At 37.4% G+C, this 22,339-nt stretch overlaps 2 protein-coding genes across 13 annotated transcripts in view; one reads left to right on the forward strand and one right to left on the reverse strand.

Moving 5' to 3' along the window:
• The window catches only part of LOC127108298 (purple acid phosphatase 3), a 60,751-nt gene extending 40,706 nt beyond the window's left edge, over positions 1 to 20,045 (forward strand). The window contains exons 1-9 of one of the 12 annotated variants that reach the window (XM_051045757.1): positions 17,303 to 17,854; positions 17,958 to 18,220; positions 18,289 to 18,317; positions 18,357 to 18,445; positions 18,562 to 18,663; positions 18,759 to 18,886; positions 18,967 to 19,095; positions 19,213 to 19,502; positions 19,634 to 20,045. In XM_051045757.1, coding sequence (XP_050901714.1) covers positions 18,289 to 18,317; positions 18,357 to 18,445; positions 18,562 to 18,663; positions 18,759 to 18,886; positions 18,967 to 19,095; positions 19,213 to 19,293 — 558 coding nt within the window. In that variant the 5' untranslated portion in view covers positions 17,303 to 17,854; positions 17,958 to 18,220 and the 3' untranslated portion in view covers positions 19,294 to 19,502; positions 19,634 to 20,045. Of the gene's footprint in view, positions 1 to 17,302; positions 17,855 to 17,957; positions 18,450 to 18,561; positions 18,664 to 18,758; positions 18,887 to 18,948; positions 19,096 to 19,212; positions 19,503 to 19,633 lie in introns of those variants that run through there. The other 11 variants (XM_051045760.1, XM_051045758.1, XR_007795997.1 and 8 more) reach the window with 11 other exon arrangements.
• LOC127103414 (uncharacterized) lies at positions 11,621 to 12,697 on the reverse strand. Its single transcript, XM_051040676.1, has one exon. It carries the CDS (start codon positions 12,695 to 12,697, stop codon positions 11,621 to 11,623), a length of 1,077 nt encoding a protein of 358 aa, XP_050896633.1.
• Positions 20,046 to 22,339: the final 2,294 nt, after the last annotated feature.

Here is a 22,339-nt window from a genome sequence, read left to right on the forward strand (position 1 = left end):
CAAGTATCATCAGTACTCAGACAAACCAACAATAAACAGCAAATGTCAATCTATACAGACAACACAAGTTAATGCACACAAATGCAAGCTATAAGCTCAAGCTCAAGCTTCACAACCTACAAAACAAAGTCAAATTAGTTCTCAACATCAAACAATCTCAACTTAAATGACTTGAAGCAATCTCCTTAAGCATTGTGCATTTCATCCTGAAAAGTCAAACCAAATGTGAGAAACTAGACCACTAGGCCAAGCCTAGGGTCCAAAAGTGAGAAAAAATTCTAAACAGCAAGTGATTCTCAACTAAAATCAAATTCAAACAAATAGAAAGCAAATGCAATTGGTCCCATGCTCATACCATTTACCAATATCATTTCATGACCAAAACAAGTCAAATTAGGTCAAATGCAACACCAAATATCCAAACAGAATGACTTTAATCAAAAGCATACCAAAACAATTCCAAAAATCCTCAAATAATTCACACCTAAACAGGACACATTCAAGGTATAGCATGTCAATTTTCAGTTCAATTGGACAAAAGGAACTAGGTCAATGAAAATCAAGAAATCCAGACACAATTATTCAAGCCAATTCAAGGCATCAACACATGCATTCACTTCAATAATTCATAAAACAGTGAAAACAATTAAGAAATGAATGAGACCAAAAGCATGATGTCCTACAATGTGTCTATAATCAGCATACCAAATTTCACATTCATCCAATACCATATGAGAATTTCACAAAAGATATACCAACATGTGTCACACAAGCTTTCAAAATGAACCAACAGTGAAGAAAATTATCAATCAATTAGAAAACTCCATCAAAAATTCCAGCAAAAATCACATGTTATCTTGACACACCAATGATCATTCATGCAAAAAATTAGCTCAATCAAACAATCCTAGGCCATGCAAATAAAATCAGAAAGTTGACCTAGCTTGGTGTGACACAAATTGTCACACCTTAGTCCAAAAATTCATATCTAATCAGCCAAGTATCCAAAAATTACAAACTCTATATGGAAATCACTATCAATGTGTCCAGAATGATCACAAAAAAATTCAATCATTTCTTTAAATGTATGAGCATCTCATGATGAAAATGGCAAAGTGTACAAAAATGTGACACATCAAACAATCCCTAAGCATTTTATTTTTCTACACATGCAAAAAATCCACAAAAAATACCATTAAATTCTACACATTCTCATGAGAATAATGCAAAAAATTGCACTCAATTTGGATGATTTATGAATGAGTTATGGTTTTTTAAAGTTGTATTGAATTATTGAATAATTATTGAATGAATTAAAATGATTTAAAATGAATTATTAAGTCCAATGGCAATTTTGCAATTATCGCTCCCCAGGCCAAAACGGCGTCGCATGGCATTAATGCGTTGTCACGCTTCCATTGGCTGCGCTCGGAGGGAAACAAAAGTTCAAAAAATGCGCTGAAGCAAATGGATCAAACGCCAATTATTTTCCAGAATTCATGAAGTTCATCGCTGTTCTTGAGCTTTCAACACCAGAAAATGCAGAAAACGAAAATCCTCAAACCACAACCAAAATTAACAAACTCATAGTCCAAAGAACCGTCTCTCAACAAGGAACATGAACATGTAACTATTTTATCCTAACTCCTAACATAGCTCACGGATCGATCAAAAAACTAAATGACATCAAACATTCAAATCAACATTTCTCACTCTATAGTTCACTAAATCAAAAACTACCTACATCATGATCATCTACATGGAAAGCACTATAGAACGCATATGGAAATTGAAAGAATAGTGACATTCGAATTCACACCTTAAATTGAAGACAGTGGTGATTCTTTGAGCCTTGGCGCGCAACAATCCAAAACAGATGAAGGAGATGCTTCAGGAAGGTAATTGCAATGCTTAGCTTGGCTCGAAGTTGCTCCTATTGGAAGAAATTTCAATTTGCCATTGTTGATCACCACTTGAACAGTCGCGGATTTGCAAGGTTAAGGCAATGAATTGATGAAACAGTTGAAGTTCTTGATCCAAGGAAGATGAAGCAAGAAGAATTTCGTGAATTGGTGAAGAATTGAGGAAGATTCAATGAATTTTTGTTTTTGAAGCTTCTTGATGAATTTGGAAAATTGGAGGGAAAAGTTGTTAGAGTTTCTTGTGATTTGTGATTCTGATCAATATTCAGTTATGATTAATGTTATATACCTCCACTTAATCCATCTCTAATCACAAATTAACCAAAAATGATGTAATTAGCAAAAATGCAATTTTACAAAGCAAGGGCAAAATGGACATTTCACCCTGGGGCTTGTGACAGCTGTATGACAGCTCACACACTCTCCAAATACCAGTTGTGATATGTTGGCACTTGTCTCATGGCAATTGGCTTTGTGTAACTCATTTTCACTATGTTATGCCACATCTTGCATTTTCAAGTGAAGTTTAAAAATGACTTGGCCAAATATTGAACTTTGAGCACTTGTGACAGTTGAAACAATTTCTAATTTGCATTTGTGAGGTGTTGCAAAAACTCCCATGCCAAAATTCCAATTATTTCTCAACTTGGACCATTTTGCCCTTGACTTTTTAATTGTGCACTTGAAAATTGACCTTTTGCATTGACCATTTTTGATGAATTCCAATTATGCACCATGAAAGTACATGTCAAATGGAGTTTGCTCATAAAAAGATCACTCAATTTGGACACTCCATGTGGAAGTTATGCCACTTTGATTATGGGTCATTTTTGAAATTGAATGGACCATAACTTGCCAACCATACATGGGAATTCCAAGTTCTTGGACTTTTTGGAAAGGTGAGACCAAGATCTACAACTTTCATGTTGAACAAATTTTCATTTGAAGCTTCCTTGGACATGTAAATTTGTGGTCAAAAACTTTCCATTTTTGGAAACTTCCATTACAAGTCACTTTCTATTTTTGGCAATTTTTGTCCTGACTTTATTTTCTTCATTCTTGAGCTTTGCAATGTCAAATAACACTTGTTCCAACATGAATGAAGTGTATCCAACTCATTTCCACCTCCAAATCCATTAAATCATGCACAGTTGACCACCGTTGACTTTTTCAACTAATAGATGAATTTGGCAATGCATAGATCAAACTGAGCTCCAATCTTCTGATGAAATGGCCCAAGGATGAAACCCTAGCCTCAATAAGCTCAATAAAGCCATGGGATGATCCCCATATACATCATAGACCCCATCTCCTGATCATGCCCTGATTGGCCCAATGCAACTGATTAGGGTTGACCAGTGGTCAAAACCCTAATCTCAAGGAATATGCTCCCACACTTGATGATGACAAACCATGATGATGAGGATGAATCATTTCAAACAAGATGAGGACCAATCTCCTTGAGAACCACAAAACCCTAATTTGGACCTCCACATCCTCAGATGATTAATGACCAGTCCAATGAAACCCGAGCTTGCACTTTGACTCCCTCACCTTCTGACCAAGACTTGAGAGAATGACTTGCACCATGTAACCACATGATATGCAATATGCAATGCCTAATGACCTAAAATGATATGTAATATGTTAAGCTAGTCCCAAGAGAGGAGGGCAAATTTTGAGGTGTTACACCTTCTTGATTCGTTGCTGGTACAATTGTCCATGGCACAGAGCGGTCATACGCTTCTCATCAATGAGATTAAGTTGATCATAATTGTTTTGGATCCATTCAGCTTCATCCAACTTGGCTTCCATCAATATTCTCGTTGAAGGTATCTCTACTTCGACTGGGAGAACTGCGTTCATCCCATACACTAAGGAGAATGGGGTTGCACCTGTTGAAGTGCGGACTGAGGTCCGGTATCCATGCAACGCAAAGGGTAGCATCTCGTGCCAATCCTTATAAGTTTTCACCATCTTTTGTAGGATCTTCTTGATATTTTTGTTGCCAGCTTCAACAGCATCGTTCATCTTTGGACGATATGGGGAAGAATTATGGTGGTCAATCTTGAAACTCTCACATAATTCTGTCATTGTCTTATTGTTCAAGTTTGAACCGTTGTCGGTGATGATCTTGCTTGGGATTCCATAACGATAGATAATCTCCTTCTTGATAAAGCGAGCAACCACATGTCTCGTTACATTGGTGTAGGAAACAGCCTCTACCCATTTAGTAAAGTAATTGATGGCAACCAGGATGAAGCGATGACCATTGGAAGCTTTAGGCTCTATAGCACCGATCATGTCGATGCCCCACATTGAGAAAGGCCAAGGTGATGTCAAAACATTCAGTAGTGTTGGCGGTACATGCACCTTATCAGCATAAATTTGGCATTTATGACATTTTCTTGCATAGCTGAAACAATCGGACTCCATGGTCAACCAATAATAACCAGCTCTCAAAATCTTCTTGGGCATGGCATGTCCATTGGCATGGGTTCCAAAGGATCCTTCATGAACCATGTATGCTTCATGTCTATCCAAGCATCTGAGCAGAACCATGTCGTGGTTTCTCTTGTAAAGCACATCATTGCTCAAAAAGAATTTGGACGATAACCTCCTTAGAGTTTTCTTATCCAACAATGTAGCATCTTCTGGATACTCTTGACTTAAAAGATATCGCTTGATGTCATGAAACCATGGTTTACCATCAGTTTCTTCTTCAATCAGCTGACAGTAGGCAGGTTCATCTCTTCGCTCGATTCGAATAAGTGGAGCTTCATTATGGAATCTGACTTGATACATTGATGCTAATGTTGTCAAAGCGTCAACCACTTGATTTTCTACTCTTGGGATGTGATGGAAAGTGATATCGTCGAAGTATTCTATCATCTTCACAATATGAGCGTGATACGGGATCAACTTCGCATCGCGAGTTTTCCATTCTCCTTTGGCTTGATAGATCACTAAGGCTGAATCTCCATACACCTCAAGGATCTTGATTCGGAGATCAATTGCAGCTTCAAGACCAAAGATAGAAGCTTCATATTCAGCGACATTATTCGTACAATCAAAGCACAACCTTGCTGTGAAAGGGGTAAAGCCACCATTTGGATTCATCAAAACAGCTCCCACACCATGACCACTATAATTGGAGGAACCATCGAACGCGAGCTTCCATCGAGATCCTGGTTCTGGTCCTTCATCTGGGCCTGGGATCTCACAATCCTTTATCACCATGATATCCTCATCGGGGAAATCAAACTTCAACGCCTGATAGTCTTCAACTGGTTGATGAACAAGATACTCTGCTAAAACACTTCCCTTGATTGCCTTCTGGGTTACGTACTGGATGTCGTACTCTGACAAAAGCATCTGCCAACGGGCAAGTCTTCCAGTCAAGGTAGGTTTCTCAAAGATATACTTTATTGGATCCATTTTTGAGATCAACAAAGTAGTATGGCAAATCATGTACTGCCTCAAACGGCGAGCGGCCCATGCTAGCGCGTAACAAGTTTTCTCCAAAAGCGAATATCGACTTTCACAATCGGTAAACTTTTTACTCAGATAGTAAATAACATGTTATTTCCGACTAGTTTCGTCGTGTTGCCCCATCACGCATCCCATTGACCCTTCAAGCACAATCATATACATTATTAATGGCTTTCCTGGGACAGGTGGAATCAAAATAGGAGGCTCTTGCAAGTATTGACGAATCTTCTCAAAAGCACTTTGACAATCATAATTCCATTCAACAACTTGATCTTTTCGAAGCAATTTGAAGATAGGCTCACACGTGGCCGTCATATGTGAGATAAACCTTGAGATGTAATTTAAACATCCAAGGAAACCTCTGACTTCTCGCTCGGTGCGTGGAGCAGGCATTTCTTGTATAGATCAGACTTTGTCAGGGTCTACCTCAATTCCTTGTTGACTAACAATGAAACCAAGCAACTTCCCTGAACGGACACCAAATGTGCATTTTGCAGGGTTTAATCGTAATCTAAACTTTCTGAGGCGTTCAAACAACTTCTTCAGATGGTTCATATGATCTTCTTCATCTTGAGACTTAGCGATCATGTCGTCAACATAGACCTCTATCTCCTTGTGCATCATATCATGGAAAAGAGTGACCATAGCTCTTTGGTAAGTTGCCCTAGCATTTTTGAGACCGAAAGGCATTACCTTATAGCAAAAAATGCCCCAAGGGGTAATAAAAGTGGTCTTCTCCATGTCATCTGGAGCCATCTTGATTTGATTGTATCCAGAAAAACCATCCATAAAGGAGAATACAGCAAAACTTACAGTATTGTCTACCAGAGTATCAATGTGTGGTAGAGGGAAATCGTCCTTTGGGCTAGCTCTGTTCAGATCCCTATAGTCAACACACATCCTCACCTTGCCATCCTTTTTAGGCACAGGTACAATGTTAGCTACCCATTGTGGGTACTTCGCCACTGTGAGAAAACCAGCATCAAATTGTCGTTTGACTTCTTCATGAATCTTCAGAGCCATATCTGGTCTTATTCTTCGGAGTTTCTGTTTTACTGGTTGGCATTCTAGCTGAAGCGGAAGCTTGTGCTCAACGATGTCGGTGTCTAGACCTGGCATATCCTGGTATGACCATGCAAATACATCCATATATTCTTGTAGCAGCTTAACCAATCTCTCTTTGATGCTCGCTTCAAGCGTGGTGCCGATTTTGACTTCTTTTTTCTCTTCCTCTGTGCCAAGGTTGATCGTTTCCACCGGTTCTTCATGTGGCTGAAGGGCTTTGGACTCGTGCTCGAGCAACCTTGCCAATTCGCCGGGGATGTAACAATCTTCTTCACCCTCTTCTTCCGCTTGGTAGATAGGGGAGTCAAAGTTATGAGAGGTAGTAAAGTCATTGGATTCAACGGGGTTATCATTTATTCTGCATGTTTGAATGATTGATTTCTTTTAGAAAAGTAAAAATAAAAGATGCATAAATGAAAAGTTTTTTGTTTTTGAAAAGATTGCCATTTTCTTAAGAGAAAGCAAGATAAATGAAAAAGAATTTAACAAAACGTCTTTCATTCATTGATAATGATTATTTGAAAATGAAAAAGGGGCCCATACAACATGATCCATTAGCCTTGGGCAGAGCTAAAGATTTGTAAGGAAAAAATACAACAATTATTACTTTGACAAAGGAAAAATTTCGGGGATCTCAACCGCCTTCCAGTTGTTCAAAGCTGTCTCACACCGGTAAACCAAACATGGCTCATCTTCATTTTCGGTGCTATCTTCAACTGCATTGACCTGATCTCCATGGATGAATCTTGTGCTAAGGAATACTTCCTGGATGCTTCGGGTGTTGTCCTTTGCAGGGACTCGGGCTCCTTTCGCAGCGGAAGGCACATATCCCAGACCAAAGCGATCATGCTTCTCACGAATATTAATAAATTGACCCCAACCTTCAGGGCTTCCTCCTTCAATAGTAGACCTTGCGCTCTTCAGAGAAGCAAAAGATGAACAAGCTTTCCCAACAGGGTCCTTCATCTCCACAAAAGTGGCATTGGCTATTTCAAGAGCTTGGAAAGAAGTTTCCAAAGCGTCCTCATCAGCCTCGATATATCTGAAGGATGAAAGGTGACTGACCACAAAGTCTTCTTCTCCAGAAATAATGATTAATTGATTGTCCACTACAAACTTCATTTTCTGATGTAACGTGGAGGTAACTGCCCCTGCAGCATGAATCCAAGGACGTCCCAGTAAGCAACTATACGCTGGATTAATATCCATGACTTGGAAATTAATCGGGAATACATGAGGGCCAATCAATATGGGCAGTTCCACCTCTCCAATCACGATTCTCCTGGAACCATCAAAAGCTTTTACTACCAAGGCACTAGGCTTCATAGCTGGTCCTTGATAAGATAACTTGGCGAGTGTTCTCTTTGGCATAACATTCAGAGAAGATCCGGTATCAACCAAAACTCTTGCCAAAGCATCATCTTTTCACTTTACCGAGATATGGAGGGCACGATTATGATTTTGTCCATCCTTAAGTAATTCCTCTCCACTGAAGCTCAAAGTATTGCAAGCTGTGATATTTGCAACTACTCCATCAAATTGGTCAACTGTTATGCTTTATATTACATGAGCTTGAGCAACCACCTTCAACAAAGCTTCCCTATGGGCTTGGGAGTTCAATAACAGAGATAGAATAGAGATTTTAGATGGTGTCTGATGCAACTGGTCCACAACCTTGTAGTCACTTCTCTTGATTAACTTCAAGAATTCCACAGCATCTTCGGATTGGACCACTTCGGGTTCTTTAGCAGGAGTTACAACTGTTGATTCCTTGGTCGGCCCTGGAGGAGTCACATTGAATTCAGGCGTATAGATTTGACCACTACGGGTCATTCTGCTCATCCCTGCAATATTGGTGACGTCTTCACATACAACTTCTATCACTTCAGCGTTTGCACTTCCTTCAACAACTTTATCCACAACAGTAATCTCATATTTCCAAGGCACAACCTTGGTGCTCTCGTAGGGAAAAGGCGTGGGCATACATATTTCCACAGGCGACGGATGACTATTCTCAGGCGCCACCTTTTTGCTATAGTAAGGAATTTCCACTGGTTCGGGTAAATTAAAACAAGGTTCAATTACCAACACATCTTCGTTCTTCACAACACTGGATATTTGAAGTACTCCTTTATCCATCAAATCTTGAATGTTGTCTTGTACCACCTGACATCCTTTTGGGTATGTGGCACACTCTTCATAATTTTCATGATTAACATTAATCATGCCAGCTTCCACCAATCGGACATGGAATGCTGCCAAAGGAGTCTTTACATCATCCACCATATCAACCATAACACCAATAGAAGCGTCCTCAATGGCATTTACTGCAAGATTTCCATGGGGAGGAAGAGGATTGTTCTTCACATTCGGTCCCATGTCCTTAAAAGACAAGATCTTGCTCTCAATCAGTTCAAGAACCTTATGCTTCAGAGCGTAACAACCCTCTAGGTCATGCCCGGGGGCACCTTCATGAAAAGGACAGTGTGCATTAGGGTTGTACCATGGGGGAAGACGATCAGGTGGAGGTCCCATAGGCCTAGGAACCACCAACCCCTTTTGCAATAGGGAGGGATACAACTCAGTGTACATCATTGGGATTGGATTGAAGGTCACCCTCTCCCATTGCCTCCTATTCTGGTTTTGAGCATTTTGCCTTGGCGCTTGAGCTCTCGGCTGTTGATAAACAGGAGCTGCTGGTGCTTGTTGATAAGCTGGCGGAGCCGCAGTACGTTGTTGAACTAGAGCTGGTCGATAGACTGGAGGCGCTTGATAAGCTTGAGCAGGCTATTGATTGAACGCAGGCGTCACAACATCCACGTACGGTTGCGGAGCATATTGGATGGGATACATGGGCTATTGATAGGGAATTGGTTATTGAACATACTACTGAGGTGGATATTATTGTGGTCTCCTTCTTGGAGGAGCTCTTCCTTGACCAACAGTCACAACATTTGTTTCCCCTTCCTTCTTTCTGGGAAACCCTCCAGAGAACTTCTTTTGATTGGCATTTGAAGTTCCAGCTACGGCCGCCAGTTTGCCATTCCTTACACCATATTCCACGCGAGCTCCTATAGCAACAAGCTAGGAGAATCCCAAAGAAGCACTTCCAACCATCTTCTCGTAGAATTGGGGTTGGACCGTGTCGATAAACAGCTCAGCCAATTCCTTTTCAGCAAGAGGTGGTTCGACTTGAGAAGCCATCTCCCTCCATCTTTGAGCATACTCCTTGAAGGACTCCTTATCATGCTAAAACATGCTCTGCAACTGTCTTCTGTCAGGCGCCATGTCCATATTGTATTTGTAATGTTTTATGAACGCGTCCAACAGGTCTTGGAAACACTTGATCCTATTCTGATCCAGACTTAGATACCATTTGGAAGGAGCCCCACTCAAGTTGTCCTGAAAGCAATGGATCATCAGCTTGCCGTCTTCCACGTGTGCAGCCATTTTTCGGTAATACATGATGAGATGGCTTTTTGGACAAGTATGCCCCTTGTATTTGTCAAAGTCCGGAGTTTTGAATTTTGCTGGAATCACCAACCCGGATACAAGGCACATTTCTTTGGCAGCAGATCCAAAGACGTGGTCTCTCTCTAAATCTCGGAACTTCTTCTCAAGGAGCTGCATATTCTCCTTTACTTCTCTGAAATCCTCAAACCTTACTTCGTCACCAGCAACGGTTGAGTCAACAGTCTGATACATGTGGTTTTGATCTTCATAGTGAGGAATATGCCTAACATAGGCAGCTGGCGGAACCACAATATGGATGACTGGACATGCGTTAGTGTAAACCGGTAATGGCACGGCTTGTTGGACAGATTGCCCCATGTCGTGCACCACCTTCGCTCGAGGGACGAAGTCATAGGGTAGCCTATATGGAGGAAGGGTTGAGGGTAACATCCTCTGAGGTTGGGCTTCCACTGCTGGGCCCGTAGTCTCTGAAATCACGGTCGCTTGCGGAATCTCAAACCTGAAGGTTAAAGCTTGAAGCATCTCTCGCATCTGGGACATGCCTCCTTTGATTTCATCTAGTTCAGCTCTAACTCGGGCGCTTTCTTGTTCTTGTTCAGCCATTCTCCGACGAGCGCTGGCTCTGGTGTTGTAGTGGTGTTGAGGACTCAGTGTGTAACAACTGATAGGGAAAACAGAATGAGTTTTTTATTTATTTATATGGAGAATGCATGAATGTATGGATGAATGCATTTTATGTTTATTTATTTTTAGGGATTCTTATGAACTTTGCATTTGTTGAGCACGCACTTTGAAGTAATGTGAACAGAAACAGAAAATAATAGTCAGAAGCTGATTCAAAAATTCAATACCCATTCATTCAATGAAGCCAAAGAGTACGAAGTACATAGTCAAGGTGGGTACAAAACATTAAGCCAAATACAAAACTCTATGAGGTTAGCCAACTTCGTGCGGTATGCATCAAGACTTGGCTGCAGAAGGTTGATGGTGCATTCATACTCATCCAATATCTCATTCAAATGCTTCCTATGATTTAGCCAACCCATGCTTTGGCTCTTCAGAGACTCATATTGTTCCTTCCAATAACTAGCTAGCTCCTTGTTAGTATTCACCTCATCACACTTCTCTTCCCAGGCTTTAGGACATATTTGAGAGGTTCTTTGGACTTGTTCCTTAAGACGTCTTTCACGTACCACTTCAGCTTCAGAGCTTTGAAGTTGCTCCTTCAGTTCTTGTATTTGGGCTTCAAGCTCCTCCCTTACCTCCTTCTTTTGCTTAGTGGCTAGGTCCCACCAACGCTTCCACTCTTATCCATCTCTTTTAGCCTTAGCTAACTCATCACGGAGTGAACCTAATCCACTATCAGCCTGATCTAGGCACTCCAAGACTCTTTCCTTGAGATCTTGCTCAATTTTGTTCTTCTTACGACTCTCCTCCAAAAGTTCCTTCCTTTGGTTACTCTTCCTTTTGAGAATCATATTTTTCCCAATTTATTTGTAGAGTTCAGATTGCAGATCATCTTTCTCCTTTCCAAGTTTAGCTACCATGGCTTGAAGTTCTTCAACCTCTTCAAGAGAAACAGGGTCCGGTTCTGGTGAAGTAGACCTTAGAGGAATCTCCATAGAAAAGGGGAGCTTCACAACTTTGATCCTCTCCGAGAGCTATTGCTAATAAGGAACCCTTGCTGCATCATTCTTCTTTACTATTTCTGTTCCTTTGGTATGCACCTTTTCCCAAGATCGAATGATCTTACGGAGGAGAAAAGGATCATTGGTTCCCATATCATTCAAAACCATCTCTTCTATCTCTTTATCATCGGGCTTCCCACGCATAGGATATCCAAACTGTCGCAAAGCTAACATGGGCTTGTAGCTGATGCACCCTTTAGATCCTATTAGTGGTACATTTGGGAAACTACCACAACTGATAATGATTTCTTCAACATTCAGCTTGTGTCGGTACCAAATGATATCCTTACTAGACAAAGACACCAGGGTTCTTGCCCACTCCCCATTGGATATTTCACTGATGTGAGCATCTGGTTTGAACACATATGAGATAAGCCAATTATAGAGCAATGGAAGGCAACATATCAGCATTCCATTCTTCCTTTGATGTCGAGTATGCAAAGTATGGAAAGTGTCAGCTAGTAGTGGAGGAACCAAACTTTGTTTATCCTTCCAAACGGCCCAAAAGATACTTATGGCAGCTGAATCTATAAAACCTTCGTGGGTTGGGAACAATACTAGCCCATATATGAGAAGAGCTAACATATTTGCCAATGCGTCCCAATGATGTATCTCAAACAACCTTTCTGCTTCTTCTTCTAGGTAAGCCCTCCAAAAACCAAAGAGATTCTCCCTTTTCTTCCAATTAGCCAATGCATCAGATATGGGGATGTGGAGTGCAAGGGCTAGCATCTCTACCTCAGGTACCTGACCAATCCTATTATACGCTGTCCTTCCTTTCATAGAGAATCCCAAGAGTCGGTCGAATTTCTCCAAGGTTGGAGTCAACTGAAAGTCTTGGAATAAGAAACTTCGAAGCAGAGGATCATAGAACTGAGCTAAAGCGGTGATGGTTGGTGTTTGAACATCCACTAAGAGAAGATCCAAAATATGGCCAAACTTTCCTTGCAAAGTAACCCTGAAGCAGGCGGGAAGTTCATTCAGAAGTCTTGATATGTTGGCAGTATCTGGCATTTTGGCTTTGAATGGTAATGCTTTCCTTCTTTCTGAACCCATTACAAACTTTTTGTGCTAACAACTGCGTGTTCGAAAATTCCCTGAAAACAAAATTTTGTATGAGTGTCATGATGTTATGAAAATTATCATGAATGCATGGTTTTTGGTTTTGGGATATGGTAACTCAAAACACCCTATTTGGTAGGCTTCTTAATAGATAGTTCTAAGTTGGTTACCCATAAACCCACTCACAGGATAGTTTCTACGTTTTTGATAAGGTTCCCAGAGTCATGGACCATAATCGTATCAACATCATGCAACAGGCTAGCCGCTTTATGACAAGAGTGACGAAAGGTCTCTTCTGAGCGGGGTTTTCATGTTGGGTGCAACAAGGAGAGGCCCTTGGAGTCCAACACTACGCAACCACCAAAGCAGTAACTGCTTCTAAGATGGGCTCCTAGAGTCATGGACCCTTCATGAATCAACGTTATGCAACAGGCTAGCTGTATTATAACGAGATCTACAAACAGGTCTACTCTAGGGGAGTCTTCATGCTAGGCACGCAAGGAGTGGCCCTTGGGGACTAACACTACACAACTTCCAATTCTAATTTATGTGTTCTCTCTTCTTTTTCCAAAGCTCGGGTGTAGAGCTTTATTCATGATATCAAAATCCCAACACCCACACATAGATATATATACAGATATAAAAATGCGATAAAATAGAGATAGAGAAATCATATAACAAAGGAAAAAAGAAACAAACAAAGCTAACACACATACAAAAAACCTAACTAAACTAGGGTTGACTCACATAGGGATGTTCCTGTCCTCAGCAGAGTCGCCATCTATCGCACCTCGAAAAATGGGGATACGACTTTAAGCGAAGCGCGATCGCACGCTCGTAATGATGGACTGAATAGAGTCGCCACCGAACTTTATTTATTCCTAAAAAGGAAAGGGGAAATATCGATAAAACCCAAGAAAGAACGACAATGATTATGGTCTTCGCAACCAATATCAGGGTTCGGGAGTCGGTTACGCAAGGGGAAGGTATTAGCACCCCTCACGTCCGTTGTATTCAACGGGAACCGTTTAGTTAGTTTCATTTTGAATGTTAGCTTATGTTAGTCTTCTTAAGTTATTATGAGGGAGAGAAAGAATAGAAGAGAGAAGAAATGTTTTTGGATTTTTTACGAAGGACTAAAACCTAAGTTTTTTATTAGTGGGCCTGACAAGATTTACAAATCCTGCTCCTACGTATCTCAAATAGAGAAGTCAAGGCTTACGTAGTTCTGGGTAGAAATTTTTTTGTTTGTTGGTCGATTTTAGCGAAAGCTATTTTGTATTAATCGACGAAAAACATTGTTTTACCCAAAACAGATGAGGAGCGGACGCATACCACACATCGAACGATTTCATAAATCTACATTCGGAAAAGCGTCACTTATCTCGACTCAACAATCGTGGCCGAAACATTGTTTTGCATCACTTTAAGACAATATATCTTTCGTTTATGAAAAAGGTTTTTAATTAGTCGCACGACGGCGAGAAAAGAGTTTGATTGGTTGGATTTATTTTGAGTAACGTCGAGAACTTGGATGAGCGAGATATCCATCTCGAATCCTAGTCTCAGGAGTGCATGGTATACACCATGTTCCATTTCCATCTTTATTGACAAAAGTGTTTAATAAAGATTAAGTATTTTCAGGTTTGATTGAGAAAAGGGTTTGAAGAAACCGCATTGACAATTTTTAGACGATGGCGAGAGCTAAGATAGGCAAGGCATCCACCTTGAATCTTAATCTCAGGAGTGCACGGTATACACCATGTTCCATTTCCATCCTTATTGAAAAAGGTTAAGATAGGAGTTAAGTATATATTTTGAGTTTGGAAGACGAATATTTGATGAGAACGAGATACGAGCCCTAAGATCAAAAATTCAGGGTTCCACTGGAATGCTAGATTCCAATGGTCCTTTTCATTCGAATTAGTTGAGAAATTTGTTTGATGGACAACGAACGCTTGATAAGAATCGATTGCTCAAAGAGTTACATCAGAATACGAGATCCCAACGGCCCTTATTTGTCCTAGTTAATTAATGTGTTTTTTAGAAAAAATGAACAATTACTCCAAAACGCGTGGTTCAAGACCGATCATTCAAGGGTTCTTACCGGAATGCTAGATTCCAATAGTCCACTTCTTTTGAGTTATTCAAAAAAATGTTTTAATATTTTAACTTAAATAGTAAAGCGTTTTAATTGGGATAAGAAACAAATTAATCAGATTAAAATGTATAATTTGGGGTAGAATCAAAGTTTAAGAAAGTAGTCATAAGTATTTTATTCTATTAATTAGTCAACATCAATACTAGATATTTATTTAATTATTTATTCGTAATATTCTAACAATAATAAATAAAACTACAAAGAAAATGATATTATATGAAAATAATAATTTTATAGTTATTCAAACATTTAGGGAAAATAGCAAGAAATTAAGTTGAAGAAAAATACAATTATATTCTTTTATGTCTAGTAAAATAAAATGAGAGAATAAGACCAATTTAATATTAGACATATGCATATTATTTATAAAGAAAATCTGAAAATAAAACAATTAAATACTTTTTATAACAACAACAAAAAATAAATTAAACATAACCTTTTTATTTTTCTAACATAATCTAATGATAATAATAAACATATTTAAATTAACCTTTTTTTATATTTTTATAACATAATTTAAAATAATGATGAAAATAACTAAATTAAATATTTAAAAAAAAAAATTCTTATAACAGAATCTAAGAATAATAACCAAACTAACTAAATTAATCCTGATTTAATATTTCTTATAACAATCTAAAAATAATGATGAAAACGACTAGATTAATCTTTTTAATAATTTTTATAACATGATCTAAAACTAATGATGAAAATAACTAAATTAATTTTTTTTATAATTTTTATAACATAATCTAAATTAAAATAAAATAAAAGGTAAAGTTATTTTTTTTGAATTTTTATAACATGATCTAGAATTAAATTAAATAAATGATAAACTCCTTTTTTTGGAATATTTTCATGACATGATCTAGAATTAAAAGAAAATAAATGGTAAGCTTTTTTTTTGGAATATTTTATGGCATGATTTAAAATTAAAAGTAAATAAATGGCAAACTTGATTTTTTGGAATATTTCATGACATGATTTAAACTTAAAAGTAAATAAATGGCAAACTTGATTTTTTGGAATATTTCATGACATGATTTAAAATTAAAAGTAAATAAATGGCAAACTTAATTTTTTTTGGAATATTTCATGACATGATCTAGAATTTAAAGAAAATAAATGCTAAACTTATTTTTTATGAATTTTTATGACATGATCTAGAAATAAATGGTAAACTAAATTTTTTAGAATATTTTATGACATGATCTAAAATTAAAAATAAATGGTAAACTTACTTTTTGATTTTTATGACATAATATAAAATAAAAATAAAATAAATATTGAACTTAATTTTTTTTGAAATTTATGACATAATCTAATAATAATAATGAAAATAACTAAATTAACCTTTTAAAAAAAAGTTATAATATAATCTAAAATACAAGGAAAAATGGAAAATTCTTTTTGTGATTTTACTATTATGATTTCTATGTATTTATTTATTTATTTTTATTTGTAAAATAAATAACAAAAGAATAATTTGATTTAAATGTTTTAAGAAATAAAAGAAAAGAATGAGCAGTTAACTCAAAACGCGAGGCTCCGTATTATTCGAGGGTTCCCACCGGAATGCAAGATTCGAATGGTCCTCTTCTTTCGTGTTTTAAAAAAGGAAATTAATCGGGTCGTAATGATAGTTTAAAAATAAAAATACATTATAGGGATAAAATTAATTTTATGATTTTATATGTATATCAAATTAATTTTCTATATATAATCGAGTTCCCACCAGAATGCTAGATTCTAATGGGAGGAAATGAAGTTAAATGTCGAAACTATGGAAAGTTAGTGAAATTTAAATTGAAAAAAAATTAGTGAATTTGAATGTGATTATTTACATGTGTAAAGGTATGAACATGGGTACCAATAACCTAACTAAATTAACTAACACAAACAAAAAATCGATTAATCGAATAAAAAACCAAATCGAAAATTCAACCATTAATTAAATCTAAAAGAAAAACAGTTAAAAATATAAATAACTAAATAACGATTAAATTAAATTAATAAAAATATAAAAGTAAAATAAGTAGCAAGATACTATAAAAATTTAAATGATATAGTAAGCATAAAAATAAAAATATGGAGATATGCAACTCCCAAGTATCAAACCCATCCCACTAAAGAAAATGAAATTGCCCTCTCTCCACTAGGCCACTTATGATCATTTATTAATTTGGTAACAACTTGAATATATAAACCAGAATAGATTAAAATATAAATTAAAATATAAAAAATCCAAATGAGGTGGTCTGTTAATGGACAATTAATTGGAACAATGGAAGAATCCCAAACGTGACCCTAGCCGCCTGGCTGTTGGGTTTGCAAAAAAGGATATTAATGGGTGGTAAATTAATGGGGAACACAAAAAACAATATATTAACATACCCTATTTAATAAAAAGAGATTAATGACTAGTAAATTAATGGGGAACACAAAACGTATTAAGCTTTTAAATGATTTTAATGTTTTTTTTTTAAGTAAATAAAAGAAAAGAGTGTGAGAGAAACGGTAACAGAAACCCAGAAATCATCATCTACCTCACGAAAAAAATGCCCTTCTCCCTCAACCTCACTCGTCATCTCCCAATCGCTCATTCTCTCTCAATCGCTCTAAATCTAAACCTCCACCTCTCGTCACCTCTCAATTTCTCAACCTAAACAAAAAAACCATGGTTTCCAAAAGAAAATCGAATAGGATGGCTCACCTTCGGGGGTGATGGTGAGCTTGATCTTCCTCTCTTTGCTAGGTTCTTCACACTGTTCCGCTTTTCCTCTTTTGCTCTAGGGTTTTTTGGTTTGGAAAATTAAGGTTTTTCTTCGTGGCCGCCAAGATTTAGGGTTTTTCTCCTCCTCTACTCGCCTCTTTTATACTCACTACCTTAGGGCTTCATATTGGCCTATGGATATCAAAAGGGGTTTCTGCGAAATCCCTTTAGGGTTGTCAGATTTTGGTCGCCCTATTTGGTTGTTAAATCGGAAACGGTAATATGAACCTAGCTTTCTTCATCTAATTTGTCTTAATTCTCTTTTGGGACATTTTTTTGAAATTCTAACGCCTTGCTAATTACTTGTGTTTTTACTGCAGTGAAGATTGGTTAAAAACATGAGTAGCTTCGGTTTTCAAATGGCCTTGATGGTGCGACTTTCACTATGAATTTGTTGCAGATTGTATGTTAGTTAGGAAGGAATCCTGCTTTCATCGCTGTTATTGTTGCTGTAAGTGTAGCATCAGCTGAGCTCCAACGCTTTGACCACCCTTCTGTTAAAGCAGATGTCTCACTTAGCTTCCTCGTCATTGGAGACTGGGGAAGGAAAGGAACTTACAACCAATCTCAAGTTTCTTTTTAGGTCTCTTTCTCCTTTGTTTTATGCATTCCACTCTTGACAAGTTACTTACAACCATTTTTATTATTTAGATGGGAAGAGTTGTTGACGAGTTAAACATTGACTTTGTGGTATCAACTGGAGATAACTTCTATGATGATGGATTGACCGGGATAAATGACCCTGCATTTCAATATTCCTTCTCAGATATCTACACCACCAACAACCTTCAAAAGCAATGGTATAATGGTCAGTGAGTAACTTCTGACTCTGCCAGCAACCAATACATACATATATTCATTCACTCTTATGTCAGGCAATCTAATGTTATCCATCTGCATGATCTGTTTGCTATATGGTCTTAGGCAACCATGACTACAGGGGGGATGTTGAAGCTCAATTAAATCCAATTCTTCAGAATATTGATCACAGATGGTTTTGCCAAAGATCTTTTATTGTTCACACTGGTAGTAATTCTTTCATCTGACATGTCAATTCAATATATGAACCAACCTCTGCATAATCGTTAACTAACAGTTCTTCAAATCTTAAAACTTGCTAGAAATCGCCGAGTTCTTCTTCGTTGATACAACTCCCTTTGTGGACAAGTACTTTTTGAAGCCAAAGGATCACAAGTATGATTGGAGAGGTGTACTTCCAAGGAATAAGTATTTATCAAACCTCTTGAAGGTAAGTCTCCTCATCACAGAAATTGTGAAGATAAAAGGTGATCTAATAATCCTTTTTTATAGGTTTAATTCCAAACAAAGGATCTGGAAACAACATTAAGGGATTCTACTGCCAAGTGGAAGATTGTTGTGGGACATCATCCTGTAGCAAGCATAGGGCACCATGGCGACACCAAAGAGCTCTTAACACACCTCCTACCAATCCTTGAGGTTAGTACTAATTATATATAGCTTAGCTTGCACTCAAACTAAGAAAACATTGTCCTGGTTATTTTAGAGGTAAGGTATATTGTCCTTCATTAACAGATTAAAATCTCTCATATGCAGGCCAACAATGTTGATATGTACATGAATGGGCATGACCATTGCTTGGAACACATAAGTAGCACCAGCAGGTCTATGTATTAACTTGGGTGTGTTTGTAGGTTTGTGGAAATGAACATGACATGGACAATGTTACTTGTAGATGAAGAAATCATGATGGAAGCGAGATAACATGCATTTTGGAAGATAAATCATGACCCATGGGGGGAATTAGGATTAGGTTTGGGAAATTGGTTGTTGGTTTATGAAAGGTCTCCGATGAATCTTGATGAAGACGAAGCCTATCCCAAATCGTGAGTTTCTCTCTTCCCAATTCTGTTTTTTGATGTTCTTGTTAAAGATTTCTTCTTCATCAATTCCTTGCGTGTGATTGTTCTTCATTATTCTTGCTTCTCCTTAACATCTTTGTTTCTATTCCTGTTAGATGTGGTTCGAAGGAGGTCGCAGGATGGAGCTAGAAGCGGGTTGAAGGGTTGTTTGAAGGCGAAGCTTCTGCCTTGGTGTGTCGCAACTTGCAGGGCCATGGCTTTGAGTTTTTTTTTGCAGGGTCATTTTATTGACTTTACTTGTGTATGCAAAGGCCTATTAGAATCACTAATATACATGTTTGATAGGTTCGACTTGGTCAGTAGGTTGCACTTGTATTTGGTAGGCTATTTTGAAATACTCATGGGATTGGGTTGGAAACATATTGAATTGTTTAGATTGTGTATTGAAAGTTAATTGAATGAATGCGATTATGTAATGAATGTTTATTGAATTGGACTTGTATGTAAGTCTATTGAATTGTATTGAATGGAATTTGAATGAAGTTGAAATTGAATAGTTATGGAAAATTTCTATTGAGATTTGCATTATGATTGGAATTACTGGTATGAATCAAAATTGGGAAATAACTGTGATTGAAAAATTATTGGACATTATTGTTAAATATGAATTTAAACATGAATGTGGATTGATTAAAAGTTAAGATTTTGAATGTCATACATTGACTTAAAGTCTAGAAATATTTGGTTAATGGATAAATGGATATTTGGTTATAAAAATGGATATGGATTTTAGAAATAATCCAAAACTATTCTAAATGTCAATTTAAAATCAAAAACCAATAAAACCAATTAAAATCAAATTAATCTACAATTTGTTAAAATTAATTTGATATCAATTCTAACATTTATTTGATAATTAAAATCAATTAGAGTTTGAATCATTAGTAAAAAAAAACAATTAAGATTAAATTGAAATTTGAAATTAGACTTAATTTGAAATTAAAATCAAATTGAAAATTAAAAAGTCCAATAACTTAAATTAGAATTTATTTTGTAATTAAAAGCACCATGATCGAAAAGGCCTAGATAATGACCAATGTTTATCAAAATCGAGACAATATGGATTTTGGAATGGACGGTTGACTTTGGTCAACTAATTGACCAGAAAGTCAACGATTAACCTCAGACGTGAATTAGGATTTATATTAAAATGAATGCATGATGCATAGTGGATGAATGCAGATGGATCTAAAATCGGGGTATGACAGTAAGAAAATATAATAAGAAGAAGAAATACACAATCAACAAACACAACTTTATAAGAAGTAAGAAAAACATAGATAATAAAGGTATAAGACTAAAAACAGAAAAAGTAAAAAGAGAGAGATAACATACAAATGTCGAGAAATTCTCGAGTGTGCCTCTGTGTTCATCGCCCATAGTCAACAAAGACATGATTTGATTTTGCAGAGCTTGAGTGTGGTAGAGGATTAGTGTGACAAAGAAGAATATAATTGAGTATTGATGAAGATGATTTGATATTGTTGATATGAGAGGCTATTTATAGATGAATGAGTGAGTAGGTTTGCAACCTAAGAAGAATGAGATTGGTTACATGTAATGGCAAAAGAAGACAATTGAATGACAAAATGCAGAAACCATGTGAAGAATCTTTGTTCTAGGCGCATGTGAAGAATCCACATACAAAGGAAGAGGTGTCCTTCCTCTTGGCACCTGCATGTGATTCTTCACATGCAAGGAAGAGGAGTCATTCCTCTTGGCGCCTTAGTGTAGGGCAATGGGAAGGGGCGCCCTTCCCAGTGGCGCCTTGGTACAATTTTTGTGAAGGGGTGCCCTTCCTCTTGGCGCCCAAGTTACTTTATGGCGCCTAGGGAATGGGCGCCTATTGGGAATATTAGGGCACATGGATTCCTTGGTTCAGAGATTCTTGGATTCCCTGGGCGCATGTGTGTTCTTGTCACTCTTGTCACTGTATGTTAGATTCTTTTTACTGCATGCATGGTTAAGTCTGTACAGACAATGACCAAGTGATCAATGCAACACTATTTATGCTGTGCAGATGAACAACTTACCAATGCATTCAATTCCAGTAAAGAAATTTACATATTTAATATTTGAACAAAATGTCTTCCACACAATATTACATGATCAGTGCCCATGTCGAAGGTGAAATATTTGATCATCAGTTATTCGGTTTTTGTTTTCGAAACACAGAGGTAACTCGGTTTACAATAAATCGACGATTAAATTTTTCACATCTGAAACAAAGAATAGAAAAGAAATTGCATTGCAGTAATGTGGGCCAAATCATCTATAAAAATCCGGTTTGGTTTGTAAAAAACCAGGTAAAATTTTATCAGAAGAAGATTCGAGATGATGACGATGTTCAACATATGTTTGTCAGTCACGAACAATCCGGTTACAACGATATAGAGTTGTATATATTACCACATCAACAATAGGTGTCTCAGGTCATTGATCAGTCACAAGTGTTTTATGAGACTGATGACAAACAAGCTGAGGTGAATGTTCCAGATGACAAAGAAGAAGAAGCCGAGATCATGGTTGATTCAATGGTGAACGCTGATGAGGAAGAGGAGCCAATACCAGCAAGTCATGTATACTGCCCACCCCAACACATGACAAGGTTGAATTTGGTTTCAGATGAACCTTCAGCATATGTATGGTACAATCCTTACATGCAGATGTAAGGATCTTTGAAACAAGGTGACACATTTCGCACAAAAGAGGAATGTGTAAAAGCCACTAAGAAATTCCACATGCAACTATCAGCTGATTTCAGAATTGACAGAACTGGCGCATCGAGGTATAAAGTTTAT

The sequence above is a fragment of the Lathyrus oleraceus genome, chromosome 7 (assembly GCF_024323335.1).
Source record: "Lathyrus oleraceus cultivar Zhongwan6 chromosome 7, CAAS_Psat_ZW6_1.0, whole genome shotgun sequence".
In the NCBI taxonomy this organism is placed as follows: Eukaryota; Viridiplantae; Streptophyta; class Magnoliopsida; order Fabales; family Fabaceae; genus Lathyrus; species Lathyrus oleraceus.